At 43.9% G+C, this 10,640-nt stretch overlaps 1 protein-coding gene across 1 annotated transcript; it reads right to left on the bottom strand.

The window, feature by feature from the left end:
- Positions 1–8,708: 8,708 nt before the first annotated feature.
- LOC453957 (large ribosomal subunit protein uL30-like) lies at positions 8,709–9,187 on the bottom strand. Its single transcript, XM_054668233.1, has one exon. The coding sequence runs from the start codon at positions 9,185–9,187 to the stop codon at positions 8,726–8,728; it is 462 nt and encodes a 153-aa protein (XP_054524208.1). The 3' UTR covers positions 8,709–8,725.
- Positions 9,188–10,640: the final 1,453 nt, after the last annotated feature.

Raw genomic sequence — 10,640 nt, 5'->3', positions numbered from 1 at the left:
ATCATCTTCCACAAAACTGGTCCATGGTGCCAAAAAAAGGTTGGGGACCGCTGATATAACTGTATATAAAACTCTTTCTAGCGGTATATATTTATATATAGCCAAAGGCTGAATACCATGCATCATGCTTGGTGCATAGTAGACACTGAATACTTGACAGACACTTATGTTATCATGATTGTTACTGTTTTTATTATAACTTCAACAGGCGTGTGGGATAAATAGTTGTCCCCAAAAAGTTTCTTTAACTGAAATTACTGACCCAAACAAATGCCCCATATTATTTAGAGGAGAAATGAATGAAGTCTTTTTGAGGTTTGCTAGTTTAAACATTAGTATTGGGTTTTTAATCTGGCTGAACAAATTGAAAATGGACTAAACATCTGCAGCCCCGTGGAAACAATCAACAACCATGCATGCCTCAAAATAGGTGAATTTCATCGACGTTTAAGGCATGACTTGGTGCAAAAATTACCTATTAGGGTGGTTTCCCTATCTTAGGTTAGAAACCACCCTGGCTTTCAGAGGCAAGGCCATTAGTCTCTAGCTCCTGTTTCAGAGCTATAGAGACAGTGACGAGAGGAGAGACTGGAGCAGGTCAGACATACTGGCAGGTACAGCAAGAATCAAGTTGTAAATAACTCAGTAAATGTTAGAGAATGGGATAGGTGACATTTGAAATAATAAGCGAGCCCTCTCTGAGCAGTCACTCCTCCTAACCTTTTGGAAAATTACACTGACCTGCATCTTAGCAAAGGGCATTTATCAAAAGGACAGCTGGCCAGACTTGCAGAATCCATGGTGAGAGGGGATTTTCAGCAGGAGGCTTGGCAGGTGGACGGAATTGGAGGCCCTGGGGTGAGACCACGTGGTCTTGGAATTGCTTACCATTCAGAACTTATATTTTGGGAGAGAGTAGAGGGAATCAGACATCTACTTCCGCTCCTGCTAGTTGCAATTGTGTGGGAATACAGACACTGTGCCACATAACCTTCTATTTATTTTTTTCTCCCCAAGCAAGGCTAGAGTCTTAGAATGTATATGTCTCCATTTAGAGCTTCTGGAGATGAAACTTCTAGGTTTTGTTTCTAACATTATGCTAGCCGGCCATGTGGGGCTTAAGTTCAAAGGACCCTTGCTCTCTGTGGGAACTGGTTGGTAACCTTTGACCTAATGAATTCACTGGATGCAAATCCCAGCTGGAACGTGTTCTGTGGGCATGCCGGGGTAATACTTTTCAAACTTCAGGTTGGGGCCCATTAGGGGATCATGATATTAATTTTGTGGGCCATAGCTGCTTTTTCTATTCTAAAAAAAATAAAGTAGGGCCAGGTATGGTGACCCACGCCTGCAATTCCAGCACTTTGGGAGGCTGAGGTCGGAGGATTGCTTGAGCCCAGGAGTTCAAGACAAGCCTGGGCAACATAGTAAGACCCTGTCTCTACCAAAATAATAATAAAAATTAGCGGCCAGATGTGGTAGCTCACGCCTGAAATCCCAGCACTTTGGGAGGCTGAGGTGGGCAGATCACAAGGCCAGGAGATCGAGACCATCCTGGCTAACACAGTGAAACCCCATCTCTACTAAAAATACAAAAAATTAGCTGGGCATGGTGGCACGCATCTATAGTCCCAGCTACTTGGGAGGCTAAGGCAGGAGAATCATTTGAACCCAGGAGGCGGAGGTTGCAGTGAGCCGAGGTTGTGCCACTGCACTGCAGCCTGGGTAACAGAGCAAGACTCCGTTTCACAAAAAAATAAAAAAATAAAAGCCAGGCATGGTGGTGTACAACATACAGGTGCACACCTGTAGTGCCAGCTACTTAGGAGGCTGAGATGGGAGAATCACTTAAGTCCCAGGAAACTGAGGCTGCAGTGAGCTATGATTGTACCACTGCACTCCAGCCTGGGTGACCAGAGTGAGACCCTGTCTCAAAAAAGAAAGAAAATAGAAAATGTCCGAATGTATCACATGACATATGCAAAACCGAAATATTTAAAGCATGTCAGATGGAGCTGCTGCGGTTGAAGCCTGCAGAAGAGCCATCTCATTTAAACTTCCTCCTTTTTCTCAGTGGCCTCCGAGGATGTTCAGAGCAAGATGTGAAAAACAGATATCTAGAGAATCTGAAGGGCTGTTTGCAATGAGCCATGATGTGCTTTTGGAACTCACTGATGGTACTGTGCTTCTTCAGTGAAGAGCATCGTAGCCTTGTAACGGGTCTGGAAACCATCTTCCTAGATGCTAGATGCTTGGTATGAATAAGCCAAGTGAGTGTGCTCTTTCAGCCCTATGGGAGCAAAATTTGAATGCTGAGCCTCTCTTGGTGAGCAGACCCTGAGAAAGGGCTCATGGCATCCGAAGACACAGGAGGCCAGTTGTGTAAATTTAGCATGCCGTTTTGTTCATGAGAAACATGAGATGCCCATTATAGAAACTTACCCATTCATGTCACCAGTCAGAGCATATCATCTGTGCTCTAGAATTAGAGGGCTGTTTGGTGGAGCTCAAGCTCAAAAGGAATTGGATTGCTTCAACTGGTTTTACTCTGGTGCTGGAGGCTCTGAGTTTGAATATAGGGGAGTGAGTGAACTTTCCCCTTACTTGGACATTGTTGCCTGGTTAGAGCCCCTCTTCCTTGAACAGCAGGATTGTAGCCTTGCAGGATGTAATCCTCCCACACTCTCTCCGTTTTATGAAAGAGAAAATGAAACCTCAGAGGTTAAGTGTCTGGAAACAGAGACTTGAACGATGTCAGAAGTAATTTCTCTCCATCTCTCATCTTTGGCTCTTAGCTGCATATTAGCATAAAGCTTTATGGAGCTCTTGGGATACAGACGAGCTGCCTCCCTGGGGTCACTTGGACACAGGAAGGGGAACATCACACACCAGGGCCTGTTGTGGGGTGGGAGTAGCGGGGAGGGATAGCATTAGGAGATATACCTAATGTAAATGACGAGTTTATGGGTGCAGCACACCAACATGGCACATGTATACATATGTAACAAACCTGCATATTGTGCACATGTACCCTAGAACTTAAAGTATAATAAAAAAATTAAAAAAAAAAGAAAATGTGGCGACCAACAGATATCTTTTTTTTTTTTTCGTTGTACAGCTTTGACTACTTGGAAAAGTTGTACTGATCTTCTTTCTCCTGCTTCCAAAATTCCCAAAGAAGATAACTCATTGGCAGGAGCTCACCCATGGCCAGTTAGCTAAGGCCAGAGGTGTTGCAATGCAAAGCTATTATAGCTCCAGTGGGAAGAACATGGGAGGAACTGGGAAAAGAGGCAATTCCACAGATTAAGGAGGGAGGTTGGGGGGTAGTGCTGGATAGAAAGTAAAAAGCAGGTATTTCCTTTAAGAGCCTATTGCCATACATAGCGCCTTACTTTCTTGAAAACATGTTGAAGGACCATGTTCATTTGTTAATTATTATTATTATATATTTTTTTAGACAGAGTTTTACTCTCACCACAGCCTTGACTTCCTGGGTTCAGGTCATCTTCCCACCTCAGCCTCCCGAGTAGCTGGGATTACAGGCATGCACCACCATCCCGGGCTAATTTTTCTGTGGTTTTTTTTTTTTTTTTTGGTAGAGACAGGGTTTTTGCTGTGTTGCTCAGGCTGGTCTGGAACTCCTGGGGTCAAGTGATCCTCCTGCCTGAGCCTCCCAAAGTGCTGGGATTATAGGCATGAGCCATTGTGCCTGGCCATTAATTATTTTATTTATTCATTCTCTCAACTATTATTTAATGACTATCTAGTATGTACCTGACATGTTATAACATGCTTGTTGATTCTAAATCATTGAGTCAAATTAGAGTAAGAACAAATAGGCTGAGTAGGGTGGCTCATGCCTATAATCCTAGCACTTTGGGAGGCCGAGGCAGGCAGATAACCTGAGATCAGGAGTTCAAGACCAGCCTGGCCAACAAGGTGAAGCCCCACCTCTACTAAAAATACAAAAATTAGCCAGGTGTGGTGGCGCATGACAGTAATCCCAGCTACTTGGGAGGCTGAGGCAGGAGAATCACTTAACCCCAGGAAGCAGAGGCTGCAGTGAGCCAAGATCACACCACTGCACTCTAGCCTGGGCGACAGAGCAAGACTCCGTCTCAAATACATAAATAAATAATAAGGACAAATAATATGAGAGATATAATACGAGTGGTACTAAATGGAGACAACAGTACGTCTTTGCTCTAAATGCCTGATATGTGTGTTGTATCTGTTTATCTGTCTCCCTTTACCAGGCTGAATACTCCATCAGAGCAGAGATTTCATCTTAGTTATTCTTATAAAATCTAAAATGTAAACAGTAGGGTTGAAGGGTTAAGAACACTGGCTCTGAAGCCAGACTTTCTGGGTTCCAGTCTTAGCTTCACCACTTGCTTTTTAGCTATCTCACCTCAGGAAAGTTACTTAACTTCTCTGTGCATGAACTTCCTTATCTATAAAATGAAGAATTTGGTAGTTTCTACCTCATAGGGTGTGTAAGTACTAAATGCATTAATATATGTAAAATACTCAGAATAGTGCCATGGTACTTAGTCAATGCTCAATAAATACTGAGTTCTGATGACCTGTTAGTAGTTGAAGGAAGAATATGATCATCCTGATTGGGGGAAATGTTTGGCTTTGTGGCTGATGCAAAGCACCTCTTTTCCTTTCCTGGTGCCACAGGACAAAGTCTGAGCAGCATTCAGAACCAAGGATCCGAGCTCATAGCGTCACGCAGAATTTGTTTTCCTTGGCTGCCCCTTCACCCGGAGGGTAAAAGACAATGAAGTAATCAAGCTCCAAATAAAAGTTGCAATACCATTTTCTTTTCCTCTTCACGGAATCTTTCAGCTGTAGCATCCCGTGCAGTTTCTGCATAGGGGGTATTGATGATGTGCCATATTTCATTATACTCACCGCTCTACTTTGTGAACAAAGAGAGAGAAGGCCCTGCTCAGTGCCTGGGGGACATGTTCTTCTTTATCCAAATGGAGAGTATCCAGGTGGAAATACCACCTGTGGATAGAGCTGGGTTATAGCCAAGAGGGACGCTTCAGCAGAACTGATCTTAAAGAGGCCTTAGTTTCTGCACTAATCGGTTGGAACTAGGGCTGCTATTGGATATAACCTGCCCCCAAATGCAGACTCTAGGATGGTAGTTTTCAAACCTGAATGTGCCTATGAGTTCTCTGGGGATATTGTTAAAATGCAGATTCTGACTCACTGGGTCTGGGATGGAACCTGGGATGCTCCGTTTGTAACAGGTGTGCAGATGATGGTGAAGCTGCTGGACCACAGTTTGAGTAGCAAGGATGTTGCCTATCCCTAAGTCTTGCTGGCTTATTTACCACCCATTTACTTTAACATTGCTCTCACATAACCACGTTGTAGGCAACGTTGCAGAACTTGATTATTTATTTATTCATATGTTCAACGAATATTGATTGAGCATCTACTCTACTCCTGAATTGTTATAAATGCCATGAATTTATTCCAAACCAGTGTTTCTCAGCCTGGGTCCGACTGACATTTTGTGCTGGATGATTCTTTGTTACAGGGAGCTGTCCTGTGCATTGTAGGATATTTGGCAGCATCCCTGGCCTCTACTCACTGGATGTCAATTGTGACATTGCCCGGGGTCCCCTGGGGGACAAAACCACCCTGGGTGGAGAACCACTGGGTCAACTCAAGGTTGGTCAGCTGTGACAACAGAAACTACTACATACAAAGTCTGTGCTTTCCAGACATAATATTGCATGCGTGAAGTGCTTGTATGTGTATGATCTTGTCTGAACCTTGTCAGGATGCTCAATTTCCCAGATGAAGGGATGAAGCTCATGGTATAACTGAGATTTGAACCCTGATCCTCAGGGGCCAAGTCCCAAGTGCTACCCACTACACCACACTGCCTTCTCTGCACTTCCCTGACTATTTTTGGCTTAGATAAGCCACTGGGCCTCCTTAGTTTAGTGTCTTTCTCTTTCAAAACTATAATAATAACATAATAATAATAATAATTAGAACATCCCTTCATGCATTCAAAGAGGTGGAATAGTGCAGTAAGTAAGAGCTTTCTGGGGCTGGGCATGGTGGCTCACACCTATAATTACAGCACTTTGGGAAGCCAAGGTGGGAGGATCACTTGAGCCCAGGAGTCTGAGACCAGGCTGGGCAACGTGGTAAGACCCTGACTCTACCAAATTAAAAAATTAGCCAAGCATGGTGGCACGTGCCTGTGGTCTCAGCTACTTGGGAGGCTGAGGTGCGAGGATTGCTTGAGCCTGGGAGGTCAAGGCTGCAGTTAGCCATGTTCATGCCACTGTACTCCAGCCTGGGTGACAGATCAAGACCTTGTCTTAAAAAACAACAGCAACAGGCCAGGTGCGGTGGCTCATGCCTGTAATTCCAGCACTTTGGGAGGCCGAGGCAGGCAGATCATGAGGTCAGGAGATCGAGACCATCCTGGCTAACGTGGTCTCTACTAAAAATACAAAAAATTAGCCAGGCGTGGTGGCAGGCGCCTGTAGTCCCAGCTACTTGGGAGGCTGAGGCAGGAGAATGGTGTCAACCTGGGAGGTGGAGCTTGAAGTGAGCCGAGATTGCGCCACTGCACTCCAGCCTGGGCAACAGAGGCAGCCTGGGCGACAGAGCGAGACTCCGTCTCAAAAAACAACAACAACAATAACAACAAAAACACAAAGAAAAACAGCAACAACGATAAACACTCTCTGGAACTTACCTGGTCCTACCGTTCTCTACTGTGTTACTTATTTAATTAGACATTTATTTAGAAATTTTAATTAATTTTTGTTTAAACTTTTTTTCTTGTATGGGTACATACTATTTCACATGTTTGCAGGGTACATGTGAGACTTTGTAACATATCTAGAATGATCAGTCGTGGAATGATCAAGTCAGGATATTTAGTTGTTTTAACTCTGTTTTCTCTTACTCATATGTGGAAAGGGGATAACAGTATGTGCCTCATGGTGGCGTGTGGTGGTGTTGCTGTTGCTATCAGAAGACAGAAGAGTGTCTAAGGCCAATTTTAATGCATAGACTAATTTGCTACTTCCTTTGTATCATCCTTTTAATTTTTCTTACTATCTAAGAATTCATGGCGGACAAATCCTACCAGTCCCTTTTCTTCCCTTCCAGGATTCTGACAAAGGAGCTTCCACACAAAGCTGCACCTCCCCACCCCTAACACTTCCAAACCAGGGTTTCAAGTTGCAAAGAAGGGTTTCAAACCTCGACTGGGAACATGGCTAGGCCTGAGGCTGAGTAGACCCTCTGTGATATTGTGATAGAAGAAAAAAATATATATTTGATCTTCTTCCTTAGTTCTTAACAGAGAGGCCCTAAAACCATTTTAATTTTCTGAGTCAGAGGGGTGAGAGGAGCATCTTTTGTTACTCTTAATAAGACTTTGAACCATACCTGAGTTTATGCAAATGCCGTGACTCTTGGTGGGCCCCTAGCTAGCTTCAGGATAGGGGCTGATCACCAGAGGAATCAATCATGTGATTAGAGGATTGGAACTTTCAGGGAGGGGAGAGGGGCTGGAGATTGAGCTGATCACAAATGGCCAGTGATTTAATCTTTCATGCTTATGTAATGGAACTTCCATGAAATCCCCTAAACTGGATGGGCTCAGAGAGCTGCTGAGTTGAACACATCCATGTGCCAGGAAGGTGGCACACCCTAACTCCTACAGGGACAGATGTCTCCATGCTGAGGACCCTTCTGACCTCACCCTGTGTGCCTCTTCATCTGATGTACATTTGTATCCTTCATAATAAACCAGTAATAGTAAATAAATGGTTTTTCCTGGGTTCCAGTAGCCATCATAGCAAACCATTGAACATGGGGGTGCTGGTGGGGGAACCCCTTATTTATAGCTGGTCTATTAGAAGTACAGGAGACCTAGAACTTGCAATTAGCATCTGAAATGGGAGCAGTCTTGTGGGACTGAGCCCTTAACCTGTGGGGTCTGATGCAAATTCTGGGTAGTTGGTGTTAGAACTGGGTCCTTGGACACCCAGTTGGTTGTCTGAAGAGTTGGATCATTGGGTGTTGGTATGGAAAAAAACCCACACATTTGATGTCAGAAGTGTTATGAGTAGAAACAGATCTTAGCTTCCTACTCCTTGTGTATTAGTCTATTTTCATACTGCTAATAAAGACATACCCAAGACTGGGCAATTTACAAAAGAAAGGTTTATTGGACTAACAGTTCCAAGTGGCTGGGTAGGCCTCACAATCATGGTGGAAGGCAAGGAGGAGTGAGTCACATCTTACATGGATGGCAGCAGGCAAAAAGAGAGCTTGTGCAGAGAAACTCCTGTTTTTTAAACCATCAGATCTCATGAGACCTACTCATTATCGCATTATCATGAGAACAGCATGGGAAAGACCTGCCCCCATGATTCAATCATCCCCCACTGGGTCCCTCCCACAACACGTGGGAATTATGGGAACTACAAGATGAGATTTGGGTGAGGACACAGAGCCAAACCACATCACCTTCTTCACCAAGTTAAAGACTATTTTTTTTTTTCAATTTGAGAGCAGGTACTGTTTATTAACCAACCAGCTTAGAAAAATAATCATGGTAGACACCTTAGTTCATTTTTCTAATAAGCCTGTTGATCTTGTCCTCCCTGTTGCCAGCATCTCCACCTTCTACAAGATGAGTGGTCTTTTTCTTCATTCCACCTCATGGAGAAGACAATTTGAAGGGCCACAGGAAGTTATTTGCCTCTTTGAAGTGTTTTCCAACAGTATAGATCTCATGAATCAGATCCTCCATGCAGATGATGCCGTATTTACCAAGAGATCGAGCAATCAAAGCGTTATCTGTCAAAGCCATTTGCTTCTTATTGATTTTGCCATAACCACGCTTGTAGATTAGTTCATTTACTGACTTCAGATTGGGGCACCCCCATGCAGTATATGGCTCTACAATCCTCAGCATGTTAATCGAAGCCTTGTTGAGCTTCACGAAGGTTCCATTGAAGACTTGACGAAGGCAAAGAAGCTGCAACATCTTTCGAACCTTTGGGCTCACGCCATTGATACTTCTGATTCTGAAGACAAACGCCAATTTGGGTTCTGCAGGTACATAGAAGTTGCCAGCTTTTCTTGCCATCCTCGCCATTCGAATTTCAGTTCTGTACATCTGCCAAAGACTATTGACTTACAGGTCAGGTCTGACTTTGAGATAGCCATCGAGGGGTGAGGCCCACAGGCCTATAGGGCACTGAAGATGGAGAAAGGGGGGTGTCTGGGAGGTATGCAAAGAGAAAGTGGTAAGTGGTGGGCCCTAACCCTGCAATACCCTATCCCTGCCCTTTAGTAAGCCATGTTCCGGTGAGTGTTGTTCTCTGAGCAATTACATTCATCCTTTCTTTTCTTGGGGAGGACTCATGGGTAAAAAGAGTTGGCAACTTTCTTCCCACAAGACAAGAGCGATATCCTCTCCTTTATGGACTAAGGAAGAAATGTGGAATCTGGGGAAGGGTCTGCCCTTAACTCTCACCTTGGTTTTCAGAAATGAGGAAATTGACCTCATTTGTCTTTTACACAAATCAATTTTCATCCCTTTGGCATTTGTTAGATTCACTCAGTCAATTGTTTAATTGCTTCCTCCAGGTGGCTGGTGGGGGTCACAACTGCTCCTCTTCGGACACCCTCTGCTTCCAGCAATTATCCCTGTCTCCCCCTCAGAGCAGTGCCATATGCCAGAGTGGGGCTTGTTGGGGACCTGGGCCAGGCTTAAGGAGAAGTTTTAATTTAGTGTAATAATCCAGACTGATACCCTTGTGCAAAATGCTCAGATAGAATACACATTCATGGTAAAAGAATTTTCATTGTCTTTGTTTTTAAAACCATTGCATTTTTGTTACCCATTTATTGGCATCTTGCTCTTTTCACTTAGCAGTATCTCTGTAGCCCTGGTAAATCATTTTAATGGTGTTCTAAGTGCAACAGGAGGCTACTGGAAGTTTTTGAACACAGGGATATGTTTTGTTATTTGGGAAGTTATTTCCACAGCAAGTCCGACAGCATCTGTGAGGAAGCATCCCAAGACCCCAGCCTCCCAATCCCTGCTCACGACTCCAGTTCTGTTTTTTATAGCCACACCCTGGGTTTTCTAGACCCCAGTGCCTACTCCCCTCCCTGATATTCTCACACCCAGACTTCAGCCACCCGGCCGCCCTCTCCCCAAAGCTCCATCACTCACTCTTCTCTTTGTACTCACTAGTAATTCCTATATCTGAAGAACTGATTTCCTTTCAACTCGACTTCTTTGAAGTCCTATGCCTTTGAATTATTTTCACTTCTTTTATTCTTGAGGAAAATTCCTAATGGTTGTTTTCATGAGCATCAGTGACAGGGAGTTTGCTACCAGCAAATATTCCCTGCCAGTGTCTTCTTGGTGAACAAGTAAGTATCAGAGGTTAAAAGAATCTTAGGGCTCATAGAAAATAATTGGCCAACCAGGGCAAGAATCCATTTCAAGGGCTATTTAATGGTCATCAAATTAAATACTTCCAGGGACTAGGAACTCACTACCTCCAAGGCCAGTTTATTTTATCATTGGACAGTCTTGACTGCTAGACATTTTTCTT

Source organism: Pan troglodytes, chromosome 18 (genome assembly GCF_028858775.2).
Source record: "Pan troglodytes isolate AG18354 chromosome 18, NHGRI_mPanTro3-v2.0_pri, whole genome shotgun sequence".
In the NCBI taxonomy this organism is placed as follows: Eukaryota; Metazoa; Chordata; class Mammalia; order Primates; family Hominidae; genus Pan; species Pan troglodytes.
This window is presented reverse-complemented; position numbering and strand designations above follow the sequence as displayed.

What these genes read in the sequence shown, in the direction of transcription:
- LOC453957 (XM_054668233.1), bottom strand. Translation starts at nt 9,187, where the DNA reads ATGTACAGAACTGAAATTCGAATGGCGAGGATGGCAAGAAAAGCTGGC.